The sequence below is a fragment of the Myotis myotis genome, unplaced genomic scaffold (genome assembly GCF_014108235.1).
Source record: "Myotis myotis isolate mMyoMyo1 unplaced genomic scaffold, mMyoMyo1.p scaffold_m19_p_5, whole genome shotgun sequence".
NCBI lineage: Eukaryota > Metazoa > Chordata > Mammalia > Chiroptera > Vespertilionidae > Myotis > Myotis myotis.
The window spans coordinates 90,960,703-90,988,061 of record NW_023416357.1 but is presented as its reverse complement, the minus strand read 5'-3'; the positions used below and the strand labels follow the sequence as shown (position 1 = coordinate 90,988,061).

The following is a 27,359-nucleotide window of genomic DNA, read 5'->3' as shown; positions in this document are numbered from 1 at the left end:
AAACCAATGCAGAAGAGATGAAGCAAATAACCATCGCTAATCTTGACATCACCATGAGCTTCAGTCACGGTCTGCCATTTTTTATTTTATTTTATCATGGAGCACATTTTTGTTGTGGGAAAGATCCACGCTGTGGAATCAGTCAGCACTTTTTGCCCTGAACAACCTCAGTAATGAGCTTGAGTTTCCAAGGCAACTTCATCATCCTGCAGATCAGCTAAGCTCACTTCGAAAACACAACCCGAAGTCACACAGGCACGGCCATGACCGACCTGGGTTTTGAAGCATTGTGAGCCAGGGCCTAGACTCTTTCTGCTTTGCCAAGAACAGGACAGTACATGGGAAATAGGACATGGGCCCCAAGGGGCCCAGGCTCCAGCAGGGGTGGGGAAGGCACTGGGGGACAAGGCAGCTTGGGGAGACCAGCAGGGACCATCCAAAGGAAGGAGTGAGGCCTATTGGCCGGGCCAGGGAAGCGGCTGTGCTAACCTCTCTGGTGGGAAGAGAGAGACCAGGGCATGAAGTGGCCTCTGGGATAGAAGGATTGGCCTCCCAAGAATCAGATCTGGAATCTGTAGACTTGTCCCAATACTAGGGCCAACCCCAGTCTAAGAACCATCACTTTTGGCCCAGATCCTCCTCCCCCATGTCCCCGCTCTGCCTGTGCACCCTGCCATTCTCATAGGGCAGCCTTTCCTCTTGTAAATTAAAAAAAAACTGTGGTAAATGCACGTGACATGAACTTTACCATTATGACCATTTTTTCAAGCGTACAATTCAGTGGCATTAAGCATATTCACACTGTTGTGCAGCCACCACCACCACCCATCTCCAGAGCTCTTTTCATCCTACAAAACCGAAACTCCCCACCCTTTCTTCCCTCAGCCCCTGGCAACCACCATTCCACTTCCAGCCTCTATGCATCTGATACTGCAGGAATCTCAGATGAGCGGAATCATACAATAATTGTCCTTTTGCGGCTGGCTTATTTTACTTAGCATCCTGTCCCCAAGGTTCCTCTATGTATCAGAATGCCCTTCCTTTTTAAGGCAGAATAATATTCCATGGCATGGATCTGCCATCTTTTGCTCATCCATTCATCTGTTGATGAACACTCGGGTTGCTTCCAATTGGTGGCCATTATGAACCATGGCCACGGGGTTCCCACCTGCTAGAATCCTGCTTTCACTTCCGTGGGGTTACTCGCTCAGAATTGCTGAATCGTATGGTTTTCCTGTTTAACTTTTTGAGAAGCTGCCGTACTATTTTCCATAGCAGCTGCACCATTTTACATCCCCACCAGCAGTGCCCCAGGGCTCCAGTTTCTCCACAACCTCGTCAACACATTACTTTCTGGTTTTTTGATCGCTGCCATTCTAAGGCGTGTGAGGTGGTACTGCATTGCAGTTGAAGAGTCTTCTTTTTTATTAAGTGTATTGGGTTGACATTGGTTAATGAGATCATACAGGTTTCAAGTGTACATTTCTATGATATATGACCTATATATTACATTGTGATCCATCATTCAAAGTCAAATCTTATTAAAACAGTTGGATGATGCCACACTTTTGCCAAAACGAGCTGATGAGTCTGATGGCCCCCAACCTCCCCACCACGGCCTATGAGGTCTGGCATGATGTGTCCCCACCTGCTCACCTCATTGGCACCACTCTCTCATTCCCCTCTCCTCTGCTCAGCTCCTACAGCCACCGACTCCTTAGAGAGAGGAAAAAGCAGCCTCCCGCTCACCACGCCATGGGCCTGAGCTAAGTTCGTCCTGTTCTCAGTGACCCACTGAATTCCCACAGCAGCCCATGAGCTGGGCACTGGCATCACCCCCATTTTACAGATGAGGAAAATAGAGCACAGAAGGGAGGCCACTTGCCCAAGGTCATGGCAGTGGGTGGAACTGTGGTCCCAAGAGATATGTCCACTCAGAAACTCAGAAAGTGACCTTATCTATATATATAAAAGGCTCATATGCAAAGTGTCCCCTCGGGAGTTCGACTGGGAGACCGCTAGTTCGATCGATCGCTATGACATATGCTGACCACCAGGGGGCGGCGCGGAACAAAGGAAGACCTGGCTGGCAGCCGGAAGGCTCCCGATTGGCCCTGATCGCCAGCCAGGCCTAGGGACCCTACCCGTGCACGAATTTTGGCCTCTAGCTCAGTCTTACAGATGCAATTAAAGATCTCCAGATGAGATCATCCTGGACCTAAATCAATGACTGTTGTCCTTATTTATAAGAGAAAGAAGAGGGAGAGACACGGGGAGATGGCACATGAAGGAGGCGGAGATGGGAGTGATTTGTCTACAAGCCAAGCAACACCAAGGACTGTCAGCAACACCAGAGGCTGGGAGACAGGCGTGGGCTGGATTCTCCCGCAGACCTTCCCGAAACAAGCAATCCTGCCGACACCTTGATTTCGGACCTCTGGCCCTGGGACTGTGAGAGAACAGAGTCTTGTTGTTTTAAGGCTTAAGTTTGCAGCCATGTGCAGAGCAGCCCCAGAAAATGAGCGCGGTCACCAGTCAGTGAGTGCAGGCTGGGACTCAAGCCCCAAGCTGTCATGACCCCGGAGGCCTTGCTTTTTGTCACTTGTCACAATTGCTTTGCCTTCCTCAGATAACCCTCACTCGTGCTCCGTGGCACTTCCTTCCAAAATAAAAACAAGAAGACAGTAAACCTTTCATCTCCTTGGCACACGCTACAGAAAGACAGAAGTCAGCATCACCCTTGGAGACGGGCAGTCGTGGAGGGGGGCACCATGGGTTGGCACACTACCAGCCCCTTGCCCTAGAATTGAGGGAATGTGGATGCCTGTGCCTCCAACTTCCACCCAGAGGGAGAAATCCACATGGGAACAGAGCAAAATAGGAAACCAGTTAAAAACCGAGTCAGGAAGGGCCAGAGGGGTGAGAGAATGGAGGCACCAAGGCCGTGATCAGCACCCAGGCAGAGCGAGAAGCTCTGGGCTGGCCCAGCCAACCTCCGCTGTTTAGGGGAGCGATGCTGACACTGACCGATGGACAAGCTATCTTTACCCACCTGCTCTGGGGAGAGAGGCAGGCTTTCCCAGCAGCCTTGGGAAGCCGTGGATAGGATCAGTTGCTGGTCCTGAGGCCTTTCCTCACAGGTCCCCAGGAGAGGGAGCAGGCTCCGGGGCAAGGCTTGGAAGCTGCCAGGGTGGCTCTGTGCTGGGGGTGGTGGCCCGGCGACCTCTGGCCTGGGACATTCCCATCGGAAACCCATGGCCTCCAGCGTGGGAAGCTAACAGAGCTCTGGTTATGGGCAGAAAAGAGGCTCGGAGTGGGTTGCTTGTTGACCCACGTGGGACCCGGGACATTGGTTTCCTGGAGATTCTGATTTTTCCTGAGCCTGAGCCTGCGCCTGACACAAGGCAGCAAAGTTCTCTGAATGTGCAAATCTGGGGCCCCTGCCCATTTTACACACACCGTTATTTTCTCCCCAAAGCATCCCCTCCACCACTTCTCTTCCTGCCTAATCCATTCTCTTATTTCTTCTCCCCATTAAGTTGACATTCACAAAACATAAAATGAATCACATAAAGTGAACCAGACAGTGGCATGGAGTACATTCACAATTTGTGCATCTAGTACCAAAATATTCATGTCAGCCCAGAATCAAACCCTACACCCATTCAGCAGTCACTCTCCATTCTAACTCCCCATAACCTAGCAACCAGCAATCTGCTCTCTGTCTTTCTGGAGTTACCTATTCTAGGCATGCCGCATAAATGCAGTAACAGAATATATGGCCTCTTATGTCTGGTTTCTTTCACTGAGCATGGCTTTTTTGAGGTTCATCTCTGTTATATTGTTTCAGAACTCCTTTTTTATGGCTCAGTAATATTCCACTGATGGGAGCTTGGGTTGTTTCTATCTTTTGAGTGCTGTGAATAGTGCTGCTATGGATATTCCGAGTACATGTTCTTGTTTGAGGGCCTGTTTTCAATTCTTTGGGGTACATACCCGAATCCATTCTTGAAATGCCATCTTGAGAGTCACTCCTCTATGATACTTTCTCTGACTCCATATTTCCCTAGAGCTAAGTGGGGAGCCTTTCTTCTTAAAAAAATGTTTTTAAACCCTCACCCAAGGATATGTTTTCTATTGATTTTAGAGAGGGAGAGAGGGCAGGAGGGAGGGAGGGAGGGTGGGAGGGGGAGGGGGAGAGGGAGAGGGAGAGGGAGAGGGAGAGAGAGAGGGAGAGAGGGAGAGAGGGGAGAGAGAGAGAGAGAGAGAGAGAGAGAGAGAGAGAGAGAAGAGAGAGAGAGAGAGAGAGAAGAAGAAGAAGAAGAAGAAGAAGAAGAAGAAGGAGGAGGAGGAGGAGGAGGAGGAGGAGGAGGAGGAGGAGGAGGAGGGGGAAGAGGAGGAGAAAAGAGAGAAGAGAAAAGAGAGAAACATAAATTACTTGCCTCCTGCATGTACCCTGACTGGGGATCAAACCTTTAACCTGACAGGGAATGGAGCCCACAACCTTTTGGCGTGTGGGACAATGTTCCAACCAACTGAGCCACCCAACCAGGGCACAATAAAGGTTTTTTTTTTTTTTTTAACTATGTTGATTTTATACCATCTATGAATCAAGAAATGTGACTCCTGGAAGTCACACAGATCTGTTTGTTTTTCAACAGTTACAGAACTGCTTTAATGCTTCTCTTACTAGCCTACGAACGCCTGGAGGTCAGGGCTGTGCTTGATCCCAGGTGCCAGGAACAAGACTTGATGCACAGTAGGTACTCAGTACATGCTTGGAGATTTGAACCCCTCTCTCTCTCTCTCTCTCTCTCTCTCTCTCTCTCTCTCTCTCGGGCACCTGAGATAGTAGCCATGGTAAACCCTCATTCCTATATTCACATATTCACTCAGCAAACAAGTTATGAGGCCCTACTATGTGCCAGGAAACACAAAGTTCACTGAGACCTACTTAGTCTCTGCTTCTGAGAGGCTCATGACGCTGTACGGCCACATGACTCAGGTATGAGCCACGCTAAGATGGGTACATGCCCAAAGCGCTGCAGAAGGTAGACTTGGCTTTGATGTTCCTGAGAGACAGGAAGTCTCCACAGCTGAGGTGACAACTGAGCTGCCTGGAGAAGGATGCTGCGTAGGAATCCCCAGGAGATGCCAGGAGGCCCAGCACCCCAGGCAGAGGGCCTGGAGCATCAGGTGAGAGGTGGAGAAATGGCAGAGCTGTGCAGGCCCGCAGCCCCTCTGTCCGGCTGAGCTCCCCAGCCCAGAGCCTGGAGTTTGTGTCACACCCACCCCTAAATGCGCCTCCCTCCCCTTCTCCCCGGGCTGGGGGTCTGGCCTTGGATGTGTCAGTCTGCGTGGAGCTCTCTGAGCCGATCAAGGGCTCTGGCCGGCCCTCCTCCCCCACAGCAGGAGAGAAAGAGAGAGAGAGAGAGAGAGAGAGAGAGAGAGAGAGAGAGAGAGAGAGAGAGAGAGAGAGAGACGCCAGCTCCCCACAGACCAGCTATTTCGGCCCAATCCCAAACACCAGCTCATGGTTTACGGCTGGGGAGCCAGAGGCCTGCAGGCTGACCATAAAAGGAGAAAACTGAACAGACCCGGCTCACTGCTTCTCTTCCCTTCTTCCTCTGCCAGGCTGCTGTGGGACCCAGTGAAAGGGAGGTGGCCAGTCCATGTCCCCGTGGGTCACTGCTACCTCCGGGCCAGTGAGGAATGAAGGACGCGGCCTCCACCAAGTGCAGAGTGGCTCCCTACCTAACACTGCACCCGAGGGCGGACACCAGAGTTCCAGACTCAAGGTGAACGTCAGAGCTGGGCCTCAACCGTGGACCCTCGACAGATGACAGCTAACGCCTGCTGCACCTGCCCTGACCAGGCAGGGTTCCCCGTGCACTGTCCAAATCAACCCTCACAGCTGGGGTAGGCATCGTTACTATCCTCACAGCACAAATGAGGAAACTGAGGCACAGAGAAGTGGGCACACTGGCAGAGCTGGGATTCGAACCCAGCTCCAGAGGCCAGGCCCTAACCACTGCTCTGTGGGCCAGGGCCCTTCTCCTTCCCCAGCCTTTCTCTCCCTAGAGGAGTTAGGTGGGAAGAGATTCTAGGGGCTTATGCTAGACTCCAACAAGAACCTTCCAGACCCACACAAAGCCCTGGCATCTTTAATAGCAGAACTGGCCGGTTGAGACGGTGCAGGTACAGGAGGACCAGTATTCCTCTTGGGCCTCAGCTCCCACCTCCACACGCTCCCTCCTGCTCTGCCCCAGCCCCAGAGCCTCCTGGCTTCCTTATTAAGCCCACATGTCACCTCCCAAGGAGGCCTCCCCTGTCCTCACAGCCTGGGCCCCAAAGGGTCCACCTCACAGCCCCCTGTGGGTCCTCAATCAACAGAGCTAAGTAAAACGGGAACGGGGAGTCAGGTTCCCTCCAAGGCTGGGAGGACACAGTATTGGCCTGGGGAGCCAGGCCTGTAGGCCGGCAAGGAGGAGGCTGGAACACACAGACTCCATGAGGAACACATCGTCACCTGCTGTCAGCCAGTGTTTCCCAAATCCGCTCCCTAAAACACGGCTGCCTCTTCAACCCCATATTTACTGCTTATTTTAAAAAATGAATTCCCCTTCGCTCTCTCCCATGTGGGTAAGACACTATGGGCAGTCCATCCGGGCTCATCACAGTCTGATGACCTTTACCCCTCCTCATTTCCTGCCAAAGAACTGAGCTTGCGATAACTCCGAGCACCAGCTCCTCCTGTGCCTCCGCAAAGACGGGCCAGGTTGGAGCCGCCACCACCCCTCACCCCCAGCAGGTCGGTCGGAGCCCACAGCTGCTGCAAAAATCTCCAAAAGGCAGAGAAAGGATGCAACTGGTTCCCCATCCGGGGTGCATCGTGGAAACACAGTCTCTGGAGCAAAACGACTTGGAATTACTTCCTGGATCCACCTTTTGGACAAGACACGTTGCCCCTCGAAGCATCAGTTTCCTTGCAAGGAAAACAGAGCTCAAAATCCACACTTTTCATGGTTATGGAAGCGATGAAATGAGACTGGATACACAAAAGACTTAAAATTACACAACGGCACATACCAGAGCTTAATGATGGCTAGTCTCACCAGCACTGCTGTTCTATCGTCACCAGCATCTAAAATAGTGAGCCGGTCAGGTGGTTTCGGATGACAGCGACTCTGTCCCAGGGGGGACAGAGTCTCAGGCCAAGGGCAACCCTCTCTAATTAGAAGGGCTAAGCCAGTCCCTAAGCCTTTGGGGGTCTCAGTTTCCTCATCTGTTAAGCGGGGGTAACAGCACGACACTATTCACCAGATTGCCTCGGAGAGAAGATAAACTGTTCTGAGGGCGGCCGGAGGTGATGTCTCCAGGTTTGACACTCAGCTCTGGGGCCAAGCCACCTGGTGCTCTGGGCCTCAGTGTCTTCCATCTGTCGAATGGGGACGCTGTCCTGCAGGTGCCAGCAAGGGCAGGGTGATGTGGGACTGACAGAGCGGTGAGCCCAGGGCAGAGCGGTGCCCTTCCTCTCTCTGCCCAGTTTACACAGCAGCCTCTGGGGAGCTGAGTGAGCATGAGCCAGCTGACCATGGACAGAGGGAGCCCGCGGAGTGTGGGAACTTGCAAAGCATAGTTTGCATCCTCCCACCTCCCAAACTTCTCCTCAGCTTGGAGAGGGTTCAGCCAAGAGCCTGAGCTGATAAAGGCCTGGGGCTGCTGTTTCTTTTTTAACCCCCTCTCCCCTCACTACACACTTCCCTGGAGTGGCCACTTGGTGCTAATTGGGTGAAGACAAAGCGCTCCTGTGGCTATCTTGCACAGGTGACAAATCCTGATGGCTCCTCTCAACACATCAGAATGAAATCTTATCTGCCTTTCACAGCCCTGCCCCGCCCCTGGGACCCATGGGCGGCAGGGATCCCTGGTGGTTCTCATCAGGAAAGCTTTAGTGGTGCTTCACCCACATTCATCGTGTTAATTTATCGCAGTTAAATAACTCCAGCTCCTTGAACGCCCACCTTTCAACACCCTGAGATGTAAGACAGGCCTGCAGGAGCCAACAGCCTGCCATGGGACGGTAGGGGGCTCTGTGTACCAGCTCAGCACCACCCACTAACTGGGCAAAGCTTAGGTTTTGGAGTCAGATAAATCAAGCTCAGATTTGGCTCTGACACTTATGTGACCTTCAGCAAGTTCTTCACCTCTCTGAGCCTCAATTTACCCAGCTTTAAAATGGGGCTAGTAATAGCACCTGCTTCCAGTGTTGGATCTGGCAAGTCATGTAAACACAGGCCCACATGCACACACTCCAAGGGAGGAAAAATAAAGAAACATTTTGAAAGGATCCAATATTTGCTCTTTCCTAAAAACCATCAAGGCAAATGGGAAAAAATTAGAACTTTGTTGGCCTTCCTGGTTTTATAATTTAGAATTGTTTTTATTCTGGATTATATATGCAGGCACCATAATAATTTCAGGCCTTCATTGTAAAGGGCCTAATCTGATTGTGTCTACCTTGTAGGTTTGTGTTAAGGATCAATTGAGAATATTCTTGTAAAGCCCTGACCATATAGGAAGCACACAATAAAGTCCACTAGCGTCACAATCACTTCTTTGGAAAAGAAGGTAGGAGAGAATTTCCATGGGAGGATGGTGGAGTTAACACATGCGTTTAGTGCTCCTCCCTCCCCAAATCTTACTAAAATGACAGTAAAGGAATTGTTCAAAAACATACGAACCAGTTCAAATGAACTGGAGAGGAAGGAACAGCAACACAAGCTTGGAAGCCAGAAAACAGGAGAAGTGATGACTGTCCCAAGAAAAGAGAAGTCTAAGCTGGCAGTGGGCACAGCTGAGAACCAACTCAAGTTCACCATAAAATTCCCTGTTCTGGCCCAAACCTCAGTAATTAGCAGCACCTGGGGCCTCTGGAAGAGGGGGTGAAGGAGGACATAAAAACGTAAGAATTGGTTGAAGGTCTGTTTGAGGAGCTACGAGCCACTCCCTGCAGCCTAGTGACTGACTGCCCTGCCCACAGTCCACAGAGGAGGCAGATTTCGTCTCTAGAAGGGGTGAAATAAAGGGTCTCTGTCCTGGGGGCCACCAGAGACGAAATTGAAATAAGGAGGACAGCGTGCAAGTTTCATCCCACAGTTTAAAACCCGTAGCCTCTCTTCAAATAGACCCTCAAGATAGTGGTAGATTTTTTTTTTAAAGATTTACATTCTTTTTATATATATATTTCTTTATTGATTTCAGAGAGGAAGGGGGAGAGAGAGAGAGAGAGAGAAATCATTGATCGGCTGTCTCCTGCACGCCCCTACTGGGGATTGAGCCCACAACCCGGGCATGTGCCCTTGGCTGGAATCAAACCTGGGACCCTTCAGTCTGCAGGCCGACACTTTATCCACTGAGCCAAATGGGCTAGGGCAGATAATGGTAGATTTTTATACTCCAGACAGAAGACTGCACAAGTCTTCTCTGACGAATATGATCAGCCCAAGAAAAAAGAGTGAAAGATATATCAGAAGTGCCCCAAGGAATGGCTCAGCTCCACCATACTACAGCCAAGCTCATTGGCAGCAAGCTGACTCCTGCAAGCACAGAGCACCCATCACTTTTGTGGTGCCATGTACTAAAGCATTCCAGGTGAGTGGACAGCCAAGAATCACCAGACACCTGAAGAAGCCACTCATATGACAGACAGACAGAAAGGAAAATGCATCTGGAGGAAAAGAGAGACTGTACATGGAGAAGTGTTCTTCAAGAAAAAGAAAAAGTATTCTCACACAGAAAAAGAATGCTGTCAGAAAGAAATATTCAGAAAATAAAACAGAGTTCTTAGAAATGAAAAAAGTATGACAGCATAAATTAAAAACTCAATTTAAGGGTAGTAAAATAAAGTTGAGGTAATTGCCCAGAAAAAAAAGGACAAAAAAGATAAAGAGATAAAAAAGACAAGAGAAAGATGAAAATGATAGGAACAGTCCAGGAGTGATAGGAACAGTCCAGGAGTTCCATTATGGAAACAAGAAGACTTTCAGAAAAACAGAATGGAGGACACAGAGAGGAAAATGTCATCAAGAAAGTAACTCACAAAAATTCCTCAGAATCTAAAGATATGAGTTGAGCTTACAGATTAAGAAGGTTCCCCTAAGTCTCTAGCACAATGGGTGAATGACAAATCCCATCATCATAAACAAGAGGAGAAAAAAAGAGTTTAAAAGCTCCCAAAAAAGAAGGGGAAAATCTTGTCATACACAAAGGAGTAAGAATCAGATTGGCTTTTATCTTTTCAAAATGAAACTGAAGCTGGATAGCAATGAAGTAATGCCTTTAAAATTCTGGGGTGGCGGGGGCGGGGAAACGGGGACTACTGCATGCTTAAAATTTTAGACCCAGCTAAACTATCTCTTAAATATTAGAGAAGCAGCCCTAGCCAGTTTGGTTCAGTGGATAGAGTGTCGGCCTGCGGACTAAAGGGTCCCAGGTTCGATTCCGGCCAAGGACACATGCCCAAGTTGCGGGCTAGATACCCCCCAGTAGGGGGCATGCAGGAGGCAGCCAATCAATGATTCTCTCCCATCACTGATGTTTCTATCTCTCTACCCCTCCCCCTTCCTCTTCTGAAATCAATAAAAATATTTTTTTAAAAAAGAGATGCCCCGCCGAGACCGGTTTGGCTCAGTGGATAGAGTGTCGGCCTGCGGACTGAAGGGTCCCAGGTTCGATTCCGGTCAAGGGCATGTACCTGGGTTGCGGGCACATCCCCAGTAGGAGGTGTGCAGGAGGCGGCTGATCAATGTTTCTCTCTCATCGATGTTTCTAACTCTCTATCTCTCTCCCTTCCTCTCTGTAAAAAATCAATAAAATATATTTAAAAAAAAAAAAAGAGAGATGCCCAGAGAGCTCTCTCAAAAAAAAAAAAAAAAAAAAAAATTAGAGAAGCAGCAAGTCTTTCAGATAAGATTTCAATTTGCTCACATCCTTTCTTGAGAAGCTACTAGAGAAGGTGATCTATTTAAACAAGAGAATAAATCAAGGAAGAGGAAGACATGGAAACTAGGAAACAAGGAATCCACCATGAGAGCACTGAAGGGAATTCCAAGGATGACAAGGAAGATCCCAGATGTTAGCTACCATTCATAGAAGGTACCCAGGGCAGGTCAGAAGGCCCCAATAGCAATCACCTTTAAGGGGAGGATATCAATAGGATCACCAACACATATCTGGACGTAGTAAAAGAAGAGCAACACATTTAAAAGGAGAATTGGGCCTGGCCGGTGTGGCTCAGTGGTTGAGCATTGACCTATGAACCAAGAGGTCACAGTTTGATTCTTGATCGGGGCACATGCCCGGGGCTACGGGCTGGATCCTCAGTAGGGCGTGCGCAGGAGGCAGCGGATCAATGATTCTCATCATTGATGTTTCTATCTCTAGCTCTCTCTCCCTCTCCCTTTCTCTCTGAAAGCAATAAAAGATATATTTAAAAAAAATAAAAGAATTGGAAGTAGAATTAATGATTAAGTACATAGAAAACTAAGTTGGGGAAAAAAGGCAATTACTCACACCAGGGCAAAAAAAAAAAATTATAAAAAGAAAAAAGTAATCCTGAAAAAGAGCAGAGTTCAGCTGTGAACAGTATCTCCACAGGCATAATAATGTAAACTCAGAATATAGGTTTCATCAAAGTTAATATAAAACTACTAGAGGCCCAGTGCACAAAATTCATGCACTGGGAGGGGGGGGTCCCCTCAGCCAGGCCTGTGCCCTCTCGCAGTTTGGGAGCCCTTGGGGGATGTCCGACTGGTGGCTTAGGTCCGCTGCCATATTCCCAACTCCCCTGATGCAGCAAAGGGTTGAGCCTGGAGCACTGAGCTCTCCACAACAACCTATAAGTCAGCATCTTCAGACGGGCTTCAGTCATCCTTGTTACACCCATTCTCACCTCCACATCATCCCCGCTCCCCTCTCCCATCTTCGTAAATCATCCTTCAAAACGTGTAAAGCCCCACCCCTCTCAGACAACCCTCCCCACCCATCCTGACCCTGGTTGGTTCTTTTCTTTAACAAACTCTGATAGCTCTTCATTCATTCATTCATTCATTCATCAACAAATATTAACTGAGCAGCTACTATATGCCAGGTTCCAGTAAATGAGCTGGAGAGACAATGATGAACAGGCAGATAAGGATGCTGTTTGTAAGTCTGACGGAGTTTATGAGGCCTCAGGAACTTAAGAGTCCATGTAATACATTTTAAACACTTCATTCTATACTCAGTGAATGTCATCCACCTCTCCCCAACCTCACCTCCTCACCCCCTATCTTGTTCCACGAAGGACTGAAGGAGGAAGCCACAGCTGTTAGGTTTATCTCTCCAACAAACCAGAAAGCTCAGCGTGGATCCCAGCCTTGTGACTTTATAGCCTTGTGACAGCAACATTCCACAAAGGAGTCATGAAGTGGGCCTACACATTCCTTCACCAAAACCAAATTTCCACTTTATAGGAAAAAAATAAAATGCTTCCAAGCTTATATTTTTCTCCATGATTTTTTGGAGACTTTTTCCATTAAAGTCTGTCAGGACAAGTGTGCCAGAAAGCACCAGGGAGTGCCAAAATGGGCCCATCCAGAGCAGCGGTTAATTCCCATTTAAACTAAACAAAGACCTGTGTGCTCATGGTTGTCATTTTCTCTTTAGGTTCAAAATGTGATAAGGTTTCTAAGTAATTTTTTATTTCACTACTAGAGGCCCGGTGCACTACATTCATGCACTGGAGGGGGCAGGGGGTCCCTCAGCCCAGCCCGTGCCCTCTTGCAGTCTGGGACCCCTCGGGGGGATGTCCGCCTGCTGGCTTAGGCCCAATCTTCCTGGGGACTAGGCATAAGCCAGCAGTCAGACATCCCTCTCACAGTCTGGGGCTCTTGCAGTCCAGGACCTCTTGCTCCTTACCACCCGCCTGCAGTGGAGGTGGGAGAGGCTCCTGCTACCGCACCTGCGCTCACCAGCCGTGAGCTGGCTGAGCGGCACTCCCCTCAGCTCCAGGAAAGAACTGACCAGCAGGGGGCAGCTCCTGTGTTGAGCGTCTGCCCCCTGGTGGTCAGTGTACATCATAGCAACCGATCGTTCTGCTATTCGGTCGATTTACATATTAGCCTTTTATTATATAGGCTATGGTTTTGTGCTATAACATAGACCTTAAGAGGAATGAAATGTATTAAAACGGGTCTTTGTCACCATTGCCCACAGTTGGCAGGTTGTCTAGGAAGCAAAAGTTATCACAACAAAAATATTTTTCAATGAGTCGACCACTTAGCAATCGGACCCCGCTAAAGCACCACTGCCCCCACTCAGGCAATGGCTCCACCTTGCTGGCTACTGAGTGTCAACATCCACCACGACACAAACCCAGAATAAAGTGGCAACTCTGCAACATGGCCGATTTCCCAAAGGTGAAGAGGATCACAAAGTCAAAGAGTTTGGAAAGGCCACGGCTGAGTATCAAAGAGTCATCATGAACAACAACACAAGGGGGCCTTGAGAGCCTGGAACATCAAAGAAGGAAAAAAAGATCTTGGGAAACTGGCGATGCCTCAAGTAAGTGTGTAAAAATTATGCTCTCACAGAAATCAAGCATGACATGACGAATGCTGTATTATGCTCTCACATGTTTAAAAGCAAAAAAAAAAAAAAAGACAAAACTATCAACCCTTAATTAACTGGATACTCAATCAAGAATTAGCATCTAATAGCAATTACAGCCAAATTCCTATTGCGTGTCAAAAAAGATAAATCTATGTTCATAATTTGCAATGTCATTTTTCAAGCCCAATCAAAACCTTCCCCCCCCCCCCCCCCTTACTATTGACAGTAAAACTTTGGTCCCGGTTTTAAGTGATGTTTTTTCTGGAACTAGTTGTTTTCAGATAGTCAAAACCTCTTTTATTTCATGCCACTCAGCTCAGTTAGTGTATAAAAGATCAATGGTGGTGATCACTAGATGATAGAAGTTTGGGTGTGGGTGTGTTCTTTTTTGCTTAAATATAAATTTTCTTAAAAGTTACGTATATATTTTTAAGAGCATTGTGGTGGTGGTGACCAGTCACGCCCCCTCCCTTCTCCTTTGCTAACAGAATTTTATTTCATTCTGGTTTTCAGGTTAAATGTGTTCCCTCAGCCCCAGGAAAGGACTAGGAATAGTCCAACGCAATAAAAACCATCCTGGTCTCCTTTGCCACTGATTGTTTTAGAGGTTGATATACGACCCAGTTTTAGCTAATGAGATACAAGGGAAGGCCTGCTGAGGAGATTCTGGGAAAAGTTTTCCTCCCTGATAAATAAGAGACATAGGAAAAGAGCTTAACCCTCCACTTCTTTCATGTTTCGGATATTATCATCACATGAGGATGTGATGTCTGGAGCTATTGGCTGCCAGCTGGTGACCATGAGAAAGAAGCCAAGAAAATGCCAAAGAAGTTCGTTTTTGAGCTGCTGAATTAACAAACTCTGAAATCATCAACTTCCGGCTTCTTATGTGAGATAATAAATTCCCATCACTTAAGCCACTTTAATTGGTTTTGCTATGCGTCCTGAAGCCAAAAGCACCCCAAATGATACACTGTAATTCTGTGATGTTCAGCTTCCCACAGAGGTGAGTGAACCACCATTTTATACTTTTACATAAAAGGGAGACCACAAAGGATTTTTAAAAACAAAGAGTCCTGGCCAGTTTGATTCAGTGGATAGAGCATCGGCCTGTGGATTGAAGGGTCACAGGTTCGATTATAGTCGAGGACATATGCCTGGTTGTGGGTTCGATCTTCAGTAGGGGACGTGCAGGCTGATCAATGATTCTCTCTCATTATTGATGCTTCTCTCTCACTCTTTCCATGTCCTCTCTGAAATCAATAAAAACATTTTTTTAAAAGTGCCCAATGTGTTTTTTAAAAAAGTCATATGCTTAATACTTTACAACCTGAGACTGAATCTCCTCAACCCTCCCTGCCAGGTCCCATCAGCTGGTCTTTGGAGGTAATGACAGTCTTGTGTGTGGAGTGGTCCAGCTCAGATCATACCTGTGGGGTTTGGCTAACCCTGTCCGCAAAGAGGGGCACTTCTACCCAAGCCCCTCCACCTTGGAGGGTATCTCCTAGGCACACCCAGAGCCCTGCCCTCAGGAGTTTCCAGAATGGGGTCCCTCTCAATCCCCAACTCAGAACTCAGGGTGCCAGGGATTGGGCAATTAACACAAATAAGCTTGTCAGGCCAGCTGAGGACTGGGAACTGTAGAATTCACACCCCTACCAGAGGGGTGGCTGACATTTGGGAACACAGGCCCAGTATTGCCAGATATTCCAAAGTTTTCAAAACGACCTGGAAATCTAGATTTTAGGTACAATCTCCCCGTTTTTAAAAGTTGGTGACTAATTCAAATATCCTTAAAATTCCATGTGGAGCAAGGCAAACTTATCTGAGGGCCGGATCCACCTACCAGCTGCCAGTTTACCATCTCTGGGCTATTTACATTGAACAATCACAAACCAATTGTACACAGCTTTAAAATTGCCATAGCCCTTTTCTGTTGCCCTTCCCAACGGCAAGGACAGGAGAACTCCTGTATCTCAAGCCCAGAACCGTATAAAGAAAAGAAGACCCTCTCATTCGCTCCAAAGATCAATGATACTGGGATGGGTGCTGCTGTTTTTTTTGTGCAACCAAGATACTTAATGAGGAAAGCCAGAACTCAACTCTGAGGGTTTTGCTGAGAAGAGGCCAAGGGAGTTAAACAGGAAAAGCTCACAATTTAGAGATGCCTCCATTTCTCTTTTTCTTACCTTATTGCATTGGTTAGGACTTCTAGTGCAATATTGAATAGGGGTGGTGAGAGTGGACATCTTGTGACTCAAGGTAAGGGGGAAAGCATTGGCTTTCACTGTTAAGTATGATGTTAGATGTATTTTTTTTTTGCAGATGCCTTTTATCAGGTTGATAAAGGTTGAAGTTCCTTTATAGTCCTAGTTTTCTAACAGATTTAATCATAACTGAATATTAAATTTTCTCTGGATTAATATGATTATGTGTTTTTTGTTCCTGACACTGTTATATTGGTTGAGTTTTCAATATTGAACCAGCCTTGCATTCCTGGTGTAAGCCCCACTTGGTCATGGCCTGGGTTTTCAGACACTTTCAGAGACTCAGCTGCCTCTGCTGCAAGCTGTAACACCAACCATACCCCGCAGAATTGTGCTGAAGATTAAATAAGAGTGAGTGTGTGTCTGTGTGCTTGAACCTAAAGTCCTATTCAGATAGAGGCTGCAAAGAAGCCCTATGATAGCAAACTTCTACTTTTCAAGCTTTTGCCACATCAGGCACTGCATGAAGCACAATCTGTACCCTAATTCCATTGATCCTGAAGTGTGGTGAAGTGGTTTTAGGTGACACTCAGATTAATATTTCTTATTTTAATAGTTATATATTCTTTTCAATGTGTAATATATGTGTGTGTGTGTGTGTGTGTGTGTGTGTGTGTGTGTGTAGCTGGTATGTCCAACATCTATTTTGGTGCATAATAATGATGATGATAATAGCTTACACTTAGTGAAGGGTTTTTTTATTCCTTACCCAAGGATATGTTTATTGATTTGAGAGAAAGAGGAAGAGGGAGAGAGAGAGAAACATCGATCAGTTGCCTTCCATACATGCTCCAACTACAGATCAAACCCGAAACCTATGTATATGCCCTAACCGGGAATTGAACCTGGATGACACTCCAACCCACTGAGCAACACTTGCAAGGGATCATTGAGTTTTTACCAAGTACCAGGCATTGTTCTAAGCACTTTATATACAATAGTTCATTTAATCTTCCCATCAGCCCTAGCAGGTAGGTAACGGTTATTACAATCCTCTTTCATAAATAAGGAAACAGAAGCATAGGGAGGGAAACTAGTTTGCTCAAGGTCACATATCTAGGGAGTGGCAGACCTGTTCTAGAATTCATACTCCTTTTAAAAATTTTGTTTATCCTCACCCAAGGATATTTTTCCATTCATTATAAGAGAGAGTAGAAGGAATGAGAGAGACAGAGAGAGAGAAACATCAATGTGAGAGAGACACATAGATTGGTTGCCTCCTGCATGCGCCTTTACCAAGGCCAGGGATCGAGCCTGCAACAGAGGTATGTGCCCTTGACTGGAATCAAACCAGGGATCCTTCAGTCCTTGGGCCAATGCTCTATCCACTGAGCCAAACTGGCTAAGGCTAGAATTCATACTCTTAACTAATATACTAGTATACTGCTGTTTTTTGCTTAGTCTGAAATAGGTTCTGTGGGGAGGAAGCTTATAAGAAAAATATCCTATCTAATAATAGACAAACATGGTAATTGGCTGTACCTTTGCTACACTTCCCATTGGCTAATCAGGGCGATATGCAAATTAACTGCCAACAAAAATGGTGGTTAATTTGCATATGTAGGCGCAATGCTGGGAGGCGAAAGGGGAAGGACGGAAGAAGCCACCTGCTGCTGACGGTGATCAGAAACCTAGGTGGCTGGCAAGAGCCGGGTGGCAGGGCAAAGGCGGCCCTGGCCCATGATCGGAGAACCGGGGTGCCTTTGCCCACACCCCTGGCCGGTGATCAGAGAAGCCGGGCGGGGCAGGGAAGAGGCAGCCGCCAGCAGCCGCCTCTTCCCTACCCCCCCACCCCCCGCCCACCCGGCCGGTGTTCGGAGAAGTACCTGTATTTTTTTTTTTCAAAGTACCTGTATTTTTAATAATTTCTTGACATGGTAAAAGAATTTTACATTACGATCCAAGGGTGGTGGGGTGAGGAGAAGGAGCAGCAGAACAATCCAACAAACAAAAAGGGAAACAGAAATGCATGGTGGAAGGGATTTGAAGGGTCGGTAGGGGCATTGCCCAACTAAAATGCAATTGGTTTGTTACGGAGTACTATTCATGGGAAGACAGCATCCTGACTCCTTCTCTATATAGCATATTGGGAGTAAAAATGATGCATCCAGGTGGAAATATGATTAGGGGTTGGAAGACAGACAGGGAAAGAAGAAGTCAGAAATAGACACTGAGAGAGTCACTGGCTGGTTGGCTGCAAATACTGACTCTCCAGTAGTGATAGGATAAAAAAGTGGGGGATATCTCTGGAAGATTCAAGAGATAGGGGGCAACTCTTCTATGGTTTTGACTTGCCCAGCAGGTTTCCACATACACACGTGTACACACCTATGTTTGCATGCACACACATATACACATAACTGACTGCCCTCCCTGGAAGCACAGAAGAAGAAGCCACCAGAAGAAGAGGCCGCCCACCTTTGGTCCAGGTGCCAGCGCCTGCAGCTGGTTGCAGCCCAGGAGACGGACAAGCCACCCGCCTGAGGTCCCAGGCTGCAGCCACCCGGAGAAGCTGCCAGCCCTGTGGTCCAGGGCGCCAGCGCCTGTGGCCAGGGAAATAGGTTCCCTCTTCTCCTACTGCAGTCAATATTCCCCTTCTGAATTTCTCTCCTGTGCCGCAACCCAACTCCACTTTTCATCAGAAGGATACGGAACAGAGAGAGCAGTGTTAAAAGCTTACATTTTTAAGCCGGTAAGGTTGGTACTTAAACATATAAATGGAAAACTAGAGTCCTTAAGGTAACAAAGGCTGCAAAGGACAGGGACAGCGCATGACCTATCATATCCAGCAACCCATATGGGGACTGAAAACTTTGCAATGATGACAATTAGTGAAGATATGAATCAACTAAAATAGTTGACAGGGACAATTCTTCCATCTTTGAAAATATCTACATCAAATCTGTTTAAATAGATTTTCATCTGCATAATATAACACATTCTGACAAGACCACCACCACCACCAATGTGGTCAGTGTTGTGCCGATAAATGTTTAATAACTGAGGGGACCCCCCCCCCCATGTGCACAAATTTTTGTGCACCGGGCTATTAGTCCTATATAATAAAAGCCTAAAATGCTAAGTATCTGGTCGCCCATTCAACCAATCAAAGCGTAATATGCTAATGATATGCTAAGGCCGTTCAACCGCTTGCTATGACATGCACTGACCACCAGGGGACAGATGCTCCAACTGGTAGGTTAGCTTGCTGCCAGGTTCTGGCCCATCAGGACTGAGTGAGACTGGCTGGACACACCCTGGAGCCCTCCCTTGTCCCTCCCCGGCCCCGATCATGCACCGGTGGGGTCCCTTGGCCTGGCCTACACCCTCTCTCAATCCAGGACCCTTGGGGGAAGTCAGAGAGCCGGTTTCAGCCCGATCCCGCAGGCCAGGCCAAGGGACCCCACTGGTGCATGAATTCATGCACTGGGCCTCTAGTTAAGTTAATAATATAAAGATGTAATTTACATGAAGTTTAAGAACAGGCAAAACTGATGGTGTCAGAAGTCAGAATGGCGGTTACAGAAGTCAGAATGGTCTCCCTGGGCAGCAGCATGCAGAAACTGTCTGGAAACATTTCACATCTTGGTCTGGGAGGTGATTATACAACTGTAGCCGTGTAAAAATCAATTTTAGGCTGGATACTTTAAATGTGCACACTTTACACACTCTACCCTTCTTTATTTATGTTTTACCTCAGTCCAGTTTATAGTACACAAACACGGAGGGAATGTGCAAAGGCCTTTAGTTTGGAAAAGCCAGCATTAGTCTTTACAAGTTTCAAGATAGATACTTTTAACAGACGAGGAAACTGAGGCTGGAGAGGAGGAAACAGTTGCCCACAATCCCATGGGGGGACGAAAGGGGTGTGGCAGCTGGTAGTAAATTTAGAGCTGGTTGGCTCTGCCCCAGGGCTGGCACCTCCCTCTCCCCTTCCAAGGTGAGAGCATTATTGCATTTCCAGACAGCCAGGGCCGCGGGCAGCCAGCGGGACGAGTGCGAGGCCTGAGCGGGCGCATGCCCGTATTTGCCCAAACTCTCCCTCTCCCTCACCCTCCCGGCCGTGAGCACAGATGTTCAGCTTGCCTTTTTCCCTTTTTCAGTCACGGCCCTCCTGTCCCCCAGTGCTGCCTGCCAAACACCACATTCTTGGCGAGAACTGCAGGCAGGCAGGACAGGAGGGGCCTGGGCAGAGCAGCAGCCTCCGGAGGGGCCCTACGCCCCTCGCCCTGCCCCTCGGTGGGCTCCTCAGCAGCAGCAGCCCTGGCCAGGCCTCCCCGCACCTCCCGGCCGCCTCACCTTGCAGCATGCTCCGGTAGGCCGTGTCGGCGATGGCATAGATGTGTGGCGGCATCTCGTGCCTCTTCTTGCCCTTGTACATGTCGACGATCTTCTCTGAGTAGATGGGCAGCTGCTTGTAGGGATTGATCACCACGCAGAAGAGGCCAGAGTACGTCTGCCAAACAGAGAACTCCAGCTTAGTTCGGGAACATGGCAGGGAGAGAGCTCCTACATCCAGCCCGCGGCCGCCCTGCGTTTACTGAGCACCACTGTGGACATTTTCTTGCTCCATCCTCACAGTAGCGCTGTGAGACAGAGGCACGCCTGTTCATTTTAGACAGGGGGAAACTGAGGCACAGAGCCCTGGTGGGAACTCCTTGGCATCACTGAGATGCCAGATGTGGGGAAGGGAAGCAAGGGGCAGGACTGGACTTCTAGGTCCCCAATGTTGTATCTGACGACTGTGTGTTTTTAAACAGTTCTGGGTTCGATCCCAGCTCCACCCTTACCCCCTGTCACTTCCCTTCCCCGAGCATCACAGGCTTAAGTAACATTTAAGTAACTATTTGTGGGGCACTTACTGTGTGCTGGCCACTGAGCTAGGCACTTCATAGGCATCTTCTTGTCATTCTCACATCTACCCTGTGGCCGTGGTACCAGGATTTTCCCACCGCCCACCTGGCAGGTGAGAAGTGGGCTTGGTGAGGGTGTCACCAGGTCACACAGCGGGTGGGAATTCCAGAACTAGAAACCACAACTGCTTACTCCAGAGCTCATACTCTCCGTGTGTGTGTGTGTGTGTGTGTGTGTGTGTGTGTGTGTGTGTGTGTGTGTATCTTTTTGTTAAACCTCACCTAAGGATATTTTTCCATTGATTTTTAGAGAGAGAGGAAGGGAGAGGGAGAGACAGAGGAACAGAAACATCGATGTGAGAGAGACACATCAATTGGCTGCCCTCCTGCACTCACCCTGGTCAGGATCACCAAGGTACATGCCCTTGACCTGAATCGAACCTGGGGCCCTTCAGTCCGCAGGCCAGTGCTCTATCCACTGAGCAAAAACACCTAGGGCCAGAGCTCATACTCTTGACCGTTAACAAAGCACCCTTCATCTGTAAGATGGAGATAAATATGCCTGTCTTTTAGAAGGAGTGGTACTGACACTTGCTCCAACATGGATGAACTTGGAAACGTGATGCTGGATGAAAGAAGGCAGACACAAATGGCCACATATCTTATGGTTCTATTTATATGAAGTGTCCAGAACGGACAAATCCTTAGAGACAGAAGTCAGATCTCGGGAGAGAGGGGGAATGGGGACTGGCTGCTAACGGGGACTGGCTTTCCTTTTGGGGTCATAAAAAGGTCCTGGAACTAGACAGTGGTGACAGTTGCACAACATGTGACTGAGCTAAATGCCACTGAATTCTACCCATGAAACTGGTTAAAATGGTGAATTTTATGTTATGTGGATTTTACCATAATTAAATACAATAGCTGTCCTATTCTACCAAGTACCTGGGAGCAGAAGAGGAAAGGGGTGGGAGGGCACCCCGCAAGCCCCCTTGCTGTGCACCTGTGAGGCTCCATCATCGTCATTATTGTCCCCTATCGCACACATCTCCTTTCCCGTGGACTGAGGACACAGCCTAGGAGACAAGCTCCAACCTGTCCCTCGGGCACTGCTTTCCCCACATGATAGTTAGCGCCACCCAAGGCTCTGATGCTCACGAAGCATGTCTTCCCTCCAGCACCCCAACAAGTGACTAAAGGAAAAGGAGCAGAAATTCCGGCTCTGGGTTACACTCAGACCAAATGCCAGAGGGTAAGCAACTTCATCTAAGTCACCAAGCAAGACCTTGGGAGCGCCAAGCCCAGCACAGCCCACTCCCAGGTGTGAGTACTATCCACTAGGCTGTCAGACCTATGCCTGTCCTACAGAAACAGAAACAATCAAACATTCATTCATTCACTCTTCATTCAATCACTCATTCATTCATTCATTCATTCATTCATTCATTCATTCAATGTGTATGTCCTAGACACTGTGCAAAGTGCTGGGGTTAAATAGAAGACAAAAAGTACAATGTCCTGCCCTCAAAGGGCTTTCAGTCTCAGCTACAACTGATTGGACAGTGGGAGGGTCCCTCTAGGGCTCAATCCTCTAAGGGACAACCCTGTGTGATAGGCCAGGGAGGGGGTGATGAATGGTATTCTTCTAAAGATACAGGATTTGCCCTGGCTGGTTTGGCTCAGTGGATAGAGCGTTGGCCTGTGGACTGAAGGGTCCCAGGTTCGATTCCGGCCAAGGGCGCATGCCTGGGTTGTGGGCTTGATCCCCTGTGGGGGATGTGCAGGAGGCAGCCGATCAATGATTCTCTCTCATCATTGATGTTTCTATCTCTCTCCCTCTCCCTTCCTCTCTGAAATCAATAAAAATAAAAACAAAATTAAAGATACAGAATTGGTGGTAAAGGAGAGCGTAATTGCCCAGGTTCTTACCATTTCCCTAAACAGGGCAGGAATGAGGTCAACATACGGCCTATGTAAACCTCCACCAGCTGTTTACTGAGCACCTACTGTCTACCAGGTCTATGCTAGATGCTGGAGATAAACAAATAAGCAATAGCCCCTGCCCTTGGAGAGCCCACAGATCAGAAGGGGGGTGAGAACATTTAAAACAAATCATAGCCCAGCCAGTGTGGCTCAATGTTTGAGCATCGGCCTATAAACCAAGAGGTCATGGTTTGATTCACGGTCAGGGCACATGCCCAGGTTTCGGGCTCATCCCCAGTAGGGGGTGTGCAGAAAGCAGCAGATTGATGTTTCTAAACTCTTTGCTGTTGCTCTCTATCCCTCTCCCTTTCTCTCTCTCTCTCTCAAATCAATTAAAACATATAAAAAAGGGGAAAACATTATAAGAGCAGCAGTGGGGCCCAGAGGATTAGGGGAGCAAAGAAGAGAGGGCCCTAACTCACGCTGGGGGTGCTCTGGAAAACTTCTGGGGGAACGTGCTCCCTGCGGCTGTCTTAATAGACAAGAAGGTGTTCACCTCAGGGAGCAGCAAGGCACTGAGGCATCAGGGCAGAGATGAAGAGGTTAAAATGTGGGGCAGGGTACCTGTGGTGTTACTGCCTGAAGCATGCGCTTTGGTATTGCTAGTGCATAGAGGAGGAGAAAAGTGATGGTGAGAGGGTTGGGGCCCATGCAGAGGTAAGTGGTGGGGAGTGCTGGATGGATGAGTCCACTGTCTGCCTGGAGCCCTACCACCCACCCTGCAAACACCAGCCACAAGTGCCCTGAGGACTGGGAGCCTCCTCTTCTTCCTCTTCAGTCCCCACGCAGGCCTTGGCATCCAGTAGGTGCCTACTAAATGCTTGCTAAATGATTGCCGAGAGGTAAGTCAATTATAAGTCCTCCCTGGGTCAGGGGCAGGGCTGCTACGTCTCTGTGACCTGGGGCCTTGCATTGGGCCCGCACACAGTAGGTGCTCAGTACACGATTGTTGAGCGAGTGGCAAAGTTGTTTTAGGACAGGGGCTGTGAGTCCTAGTCATCTGTGTCCTGGTCCCCAGCATGGGGCCTCCCACAGACCAAGTGCCAACAAAGGACTGATCATTAGAACGAAGGTCAACCCAGCCTTATGTCTCCTCCAGGCCTCAATTCCGACTCTGCCCCACCCAGGACCACACCCACTGCCAACTCCCTTGCCCCTTTTAGAATGAGGGTGTCATTTACAGTCCAAACCTCACCGCCCCAAGTCTTTCACCTGGAGACGGTAAAGGGCAGTGATTAAAGGTACAGAATTGAACCCTCATTCTGCTCCTTCTAGTTGTGTTACCCTGGGCAAATCTCTGAACCTCGGGGGGCGGGGCGGGGGCGGGGAGGGGACTTTATAGCTGCTCCTTCATAAGTTTGCTATAATCTATGAAGATAGCACTCATGAAGCATTTAACACAGTGCCTGATATATATATATTAGGTAATCAATAAATGTTAGTTGACTACATATACTATTCTCCCTTTGTTTCATGATGACATAAACTTTGCCACCTTAGAACCTTCACATGTGCTGTTCCTCTACCTGGAATGCTTATCCCCCAGCCCCTATCTTCCCAGAGCCATTTCCATCTCCTTTTTTTCAAGACTCAGCCTAAACGTCACCCCCAGGACTGTGAGCTGCACACCATTGTACTCCAGCCCCAGGACAGGGCCAGGCACATGGCAGGCACTCAGTATTTGCTGAACAAAATGAATGAAAGAGAAAAGGAGGGAATGCATGGCCCTCCCAACTCCATCGCTGGCTCCTGAAGGAGGACTGTCACTTTCCTCCTGTTTGCTGGGACACCTCCTGGAGCTATGCACACAGCAGGCACGTGATGCATGCTTCCAAGCAGATCTGAACCTCTGTTCAGTTCAGCAAACCTTTCCAGGGTACAAGGATCCGAGAGGAAGGAATGGGCAGACAGCAGCACGCCCCACACAGGGTGGCTGGGCTTTGGAATCTGGGGGTTCCATCTCCCTTGTCCAGCCATGGTTAACGTGGCCCGACCCAGGCCACCTGCAGTTGGCTATGTGCCTGCTGCCCCGTCCCCACAAGCTCCTCTCCAGCTGGTCAAGTTCAGAGGTTTCCACATCCCTACCTCCCTTGTCCCTGCCTGCATCTCAGGGCCCAGTGCCACCAGCAGGTCCCAGCTGCAGGCCCAGGGTTTCCCTCTTGTGACCGTATTAGGAAAGGACTCCAGTTTTCCCTGACACTTTATATGGTCAGCCTTGGAGCCCTGAGCAGGCGCCCCTCCCGCAGCCCCGGCAGAAACGAGAACAGTGGTGGAAGGTGAACGGAACTCAGTCTTTAAGTCATACAGGCCTGGGTGGCACAGAAGCATTGCCCTTGTTACCTGTGTGACCTGCATTAAGTGGCCAAACCCCTGAGCCAACACTCTCCTCCATCTATAAATCAACTAGAGGTCCGATGCACGAAATTCGTGCAAGAGTAGACCTTCCTTCCCTAGCTGCCAACACAGGCTTCCCTCTGGAACCCGGGACCCAGGCTTCCCTCTGGCTGCTGCCAGGCACCCGGGACCTGGGCTTCCCTCGCAGCCCCAGCTGCGTCCAGACAGTCATCCGGAAGGACATCCCAAAGGATGTCTGGTCTAATGAGCATATTATGATTTTATTATTATAGATTATTATAGACTAGAGGCCCAGTGCATGAAATTCGTGCACTGGGGGTGGGGGGGTGTCTCTCAGCCCAGCCTTTACCCTCTCCAATCTGGGACCCCTTGGGATCGGGCCTAAATTGGCAGTTGGAATCCCCCTCACAATCCAGGACTGCTGGCTCCCAACCGCTCACCTGTCTGCCTGCCTGATTGCCCCTAACTGCTCCCCTGCCAGCCCAGTCACCCCCAAATGCCCTCCCCGGCCGACCTGGTCGCCCCTAACTGTCCTCCCCTGCTGGCCTGATCGCCCACAACTGCCCTCCTCTGCCGGCCATCTTGTGCCCACATGGGGGCAGCCATCTTGTGCGAGGGCATGATGGTCAATTTGCATATTACTGTTTTATTATATAGGATGGGTAATTAGAACTTCTTTATCAGTTGTAGCGCCATGTCACACCTTCTGAGTCTGTCTAGGGACAAACATGGTCCACCATGACCACACTTTTGCTGTAGCCTTGATTTTAACAGCAGAAAGGATGAGTAACAACCTAAATGTTCATCAGCTATGGCCTGCTGCTGTTAAAAAGAATATATATACATGCACACGTTTACATATGCCCATATACATACACTTGCTGTATATAAAATATAGCTGGAAGGCAGCATTTGAAACTGGCAACTATGGTTTCTCTAAGGAGGTGAACTGAAAGGGGAAGAATGGGGATGAAGGGAAAGTTCTGAACACCTTTAAATACTATTTTATTTCATAGTTGCCTATTTAAAAATATTTAAGTCTGACTGGATGGTATGAACAGACATAGAAAGAGCCACAAGACATGGTTAGGTGAAAAAAGCAAGCTGCAAAGTATACAGAAAGTGATTTGGGGGGTTATGTTGGTTATACGTGTACATATGCATACATGACCCTGTTAATCATATGTACCTCCAGGGAAGAGGGTTGGGGCTCATTAAAGAGGGGGGATCCCAGCCCTGGCCGGTGTAGCTCAGTTGGTTGGGCATTGTCCCATGCACTGAAAGGGAAATTATTCCTGGTCAGGGCATATTCCTGGGCTGTAGGCTCAATCCCTGGTAGTAGACATGCAGGAGGCAGCCCATAGATGTCTCCCTCTCACATCAATGTTTCTCTTCCTCTCTCTCTCTAAAAAATCACTTAAAATGTTTAAAAATAAAAAAGAGCTTGGCTGTCATGGCTCAGTCATTGAGCGTCGACCAATGAACCAGAAGGTCACCAGTTTCACTCCCGATCAGGGCACATGCCTAGATTTCAGGTTTGATCCCCAATAGGGGGTATGCAGGAGGCAGCCAATCAATGATTCTCACTCATCATTCTTCCTCTCTCTCCTTCTCCTTTCCTCTCTTGGCAACCCAACAAACAGGAAGGTTTATTCCCCTTTGCTCTGGATCATATTCCAAATCCCAGGGGTCAATGCAGGGACTGTCCCACTGTGTACAGGGACCAAGCAGGTAAGATGTGAGTGAAGCCGGCCAGGTGTGAGGGGAAAAACAGGCACAGTGCTCCATGGCCACCAGCACTCAGCCTCAGGGTAGAGGAGATGACAGGGAGTTGGGGAGACGCGCCTTGCAGAAAAATGGAGTGCACAGCCCATTTAGTAGGGACCGTTACCTGGCAACCTGGATCCAGGGGTGCAAGGTCCTCTGCTGTGTCAAGCAATGCCTGAAACTAATGTTTCCTTTTTCTTTTCTTTTCTATGTCAAGTTAACTCAATGTTTTTTGTCACTCACTCTGGTTAGATGTCTTCCTTCTGTGCACTTAGAACTTGCCCAACTTGAAGCTAACAATGCCCATGGCACCATCCCCACCTGCCCCAGCCCACACACATCACATCACATCCTGCCCTAAGCCTCCTGTTACCTCAGGGCCCTTTACCATCCGTGAGCACTCACTCCACCCTGAGGCAAACAGGCCTTATTTGAATCCCAGCGCTGTCCACTTCCAGTGAAGCAGCTGAGCACCTCTGAG

The 27,359-nt window shown here is 48.6% G+C and overlaps 1 protein-coding gene across 4 annotated transcripts in view; it reads right to left on the bottom strand.

Annotated features, from left to right (window-relative positions):
- The window catches only part of MYH11 (myosin heavy chain 11), a 115,541-nt gene that overhangs the window by 68,385 nt on the left and 19,797 nt on the right, over positions 1 to 27,359 (bottom strand). For all 4 annotated transcript variants that reach the window (XM_036307815.1, XM_036307816.1, XM_036307817.1 and 1 more), the window contains exon 3: positions 20,220 to 20,376. In XM_036307815.1, the coding sequence (XP_036163708.1) occupies positions 20,220 to 20,376 (157 nt within the window). The remainder of the gene's footprint in view (positions 1 to 20,219; positions 20,377 to 27,359) is intronic.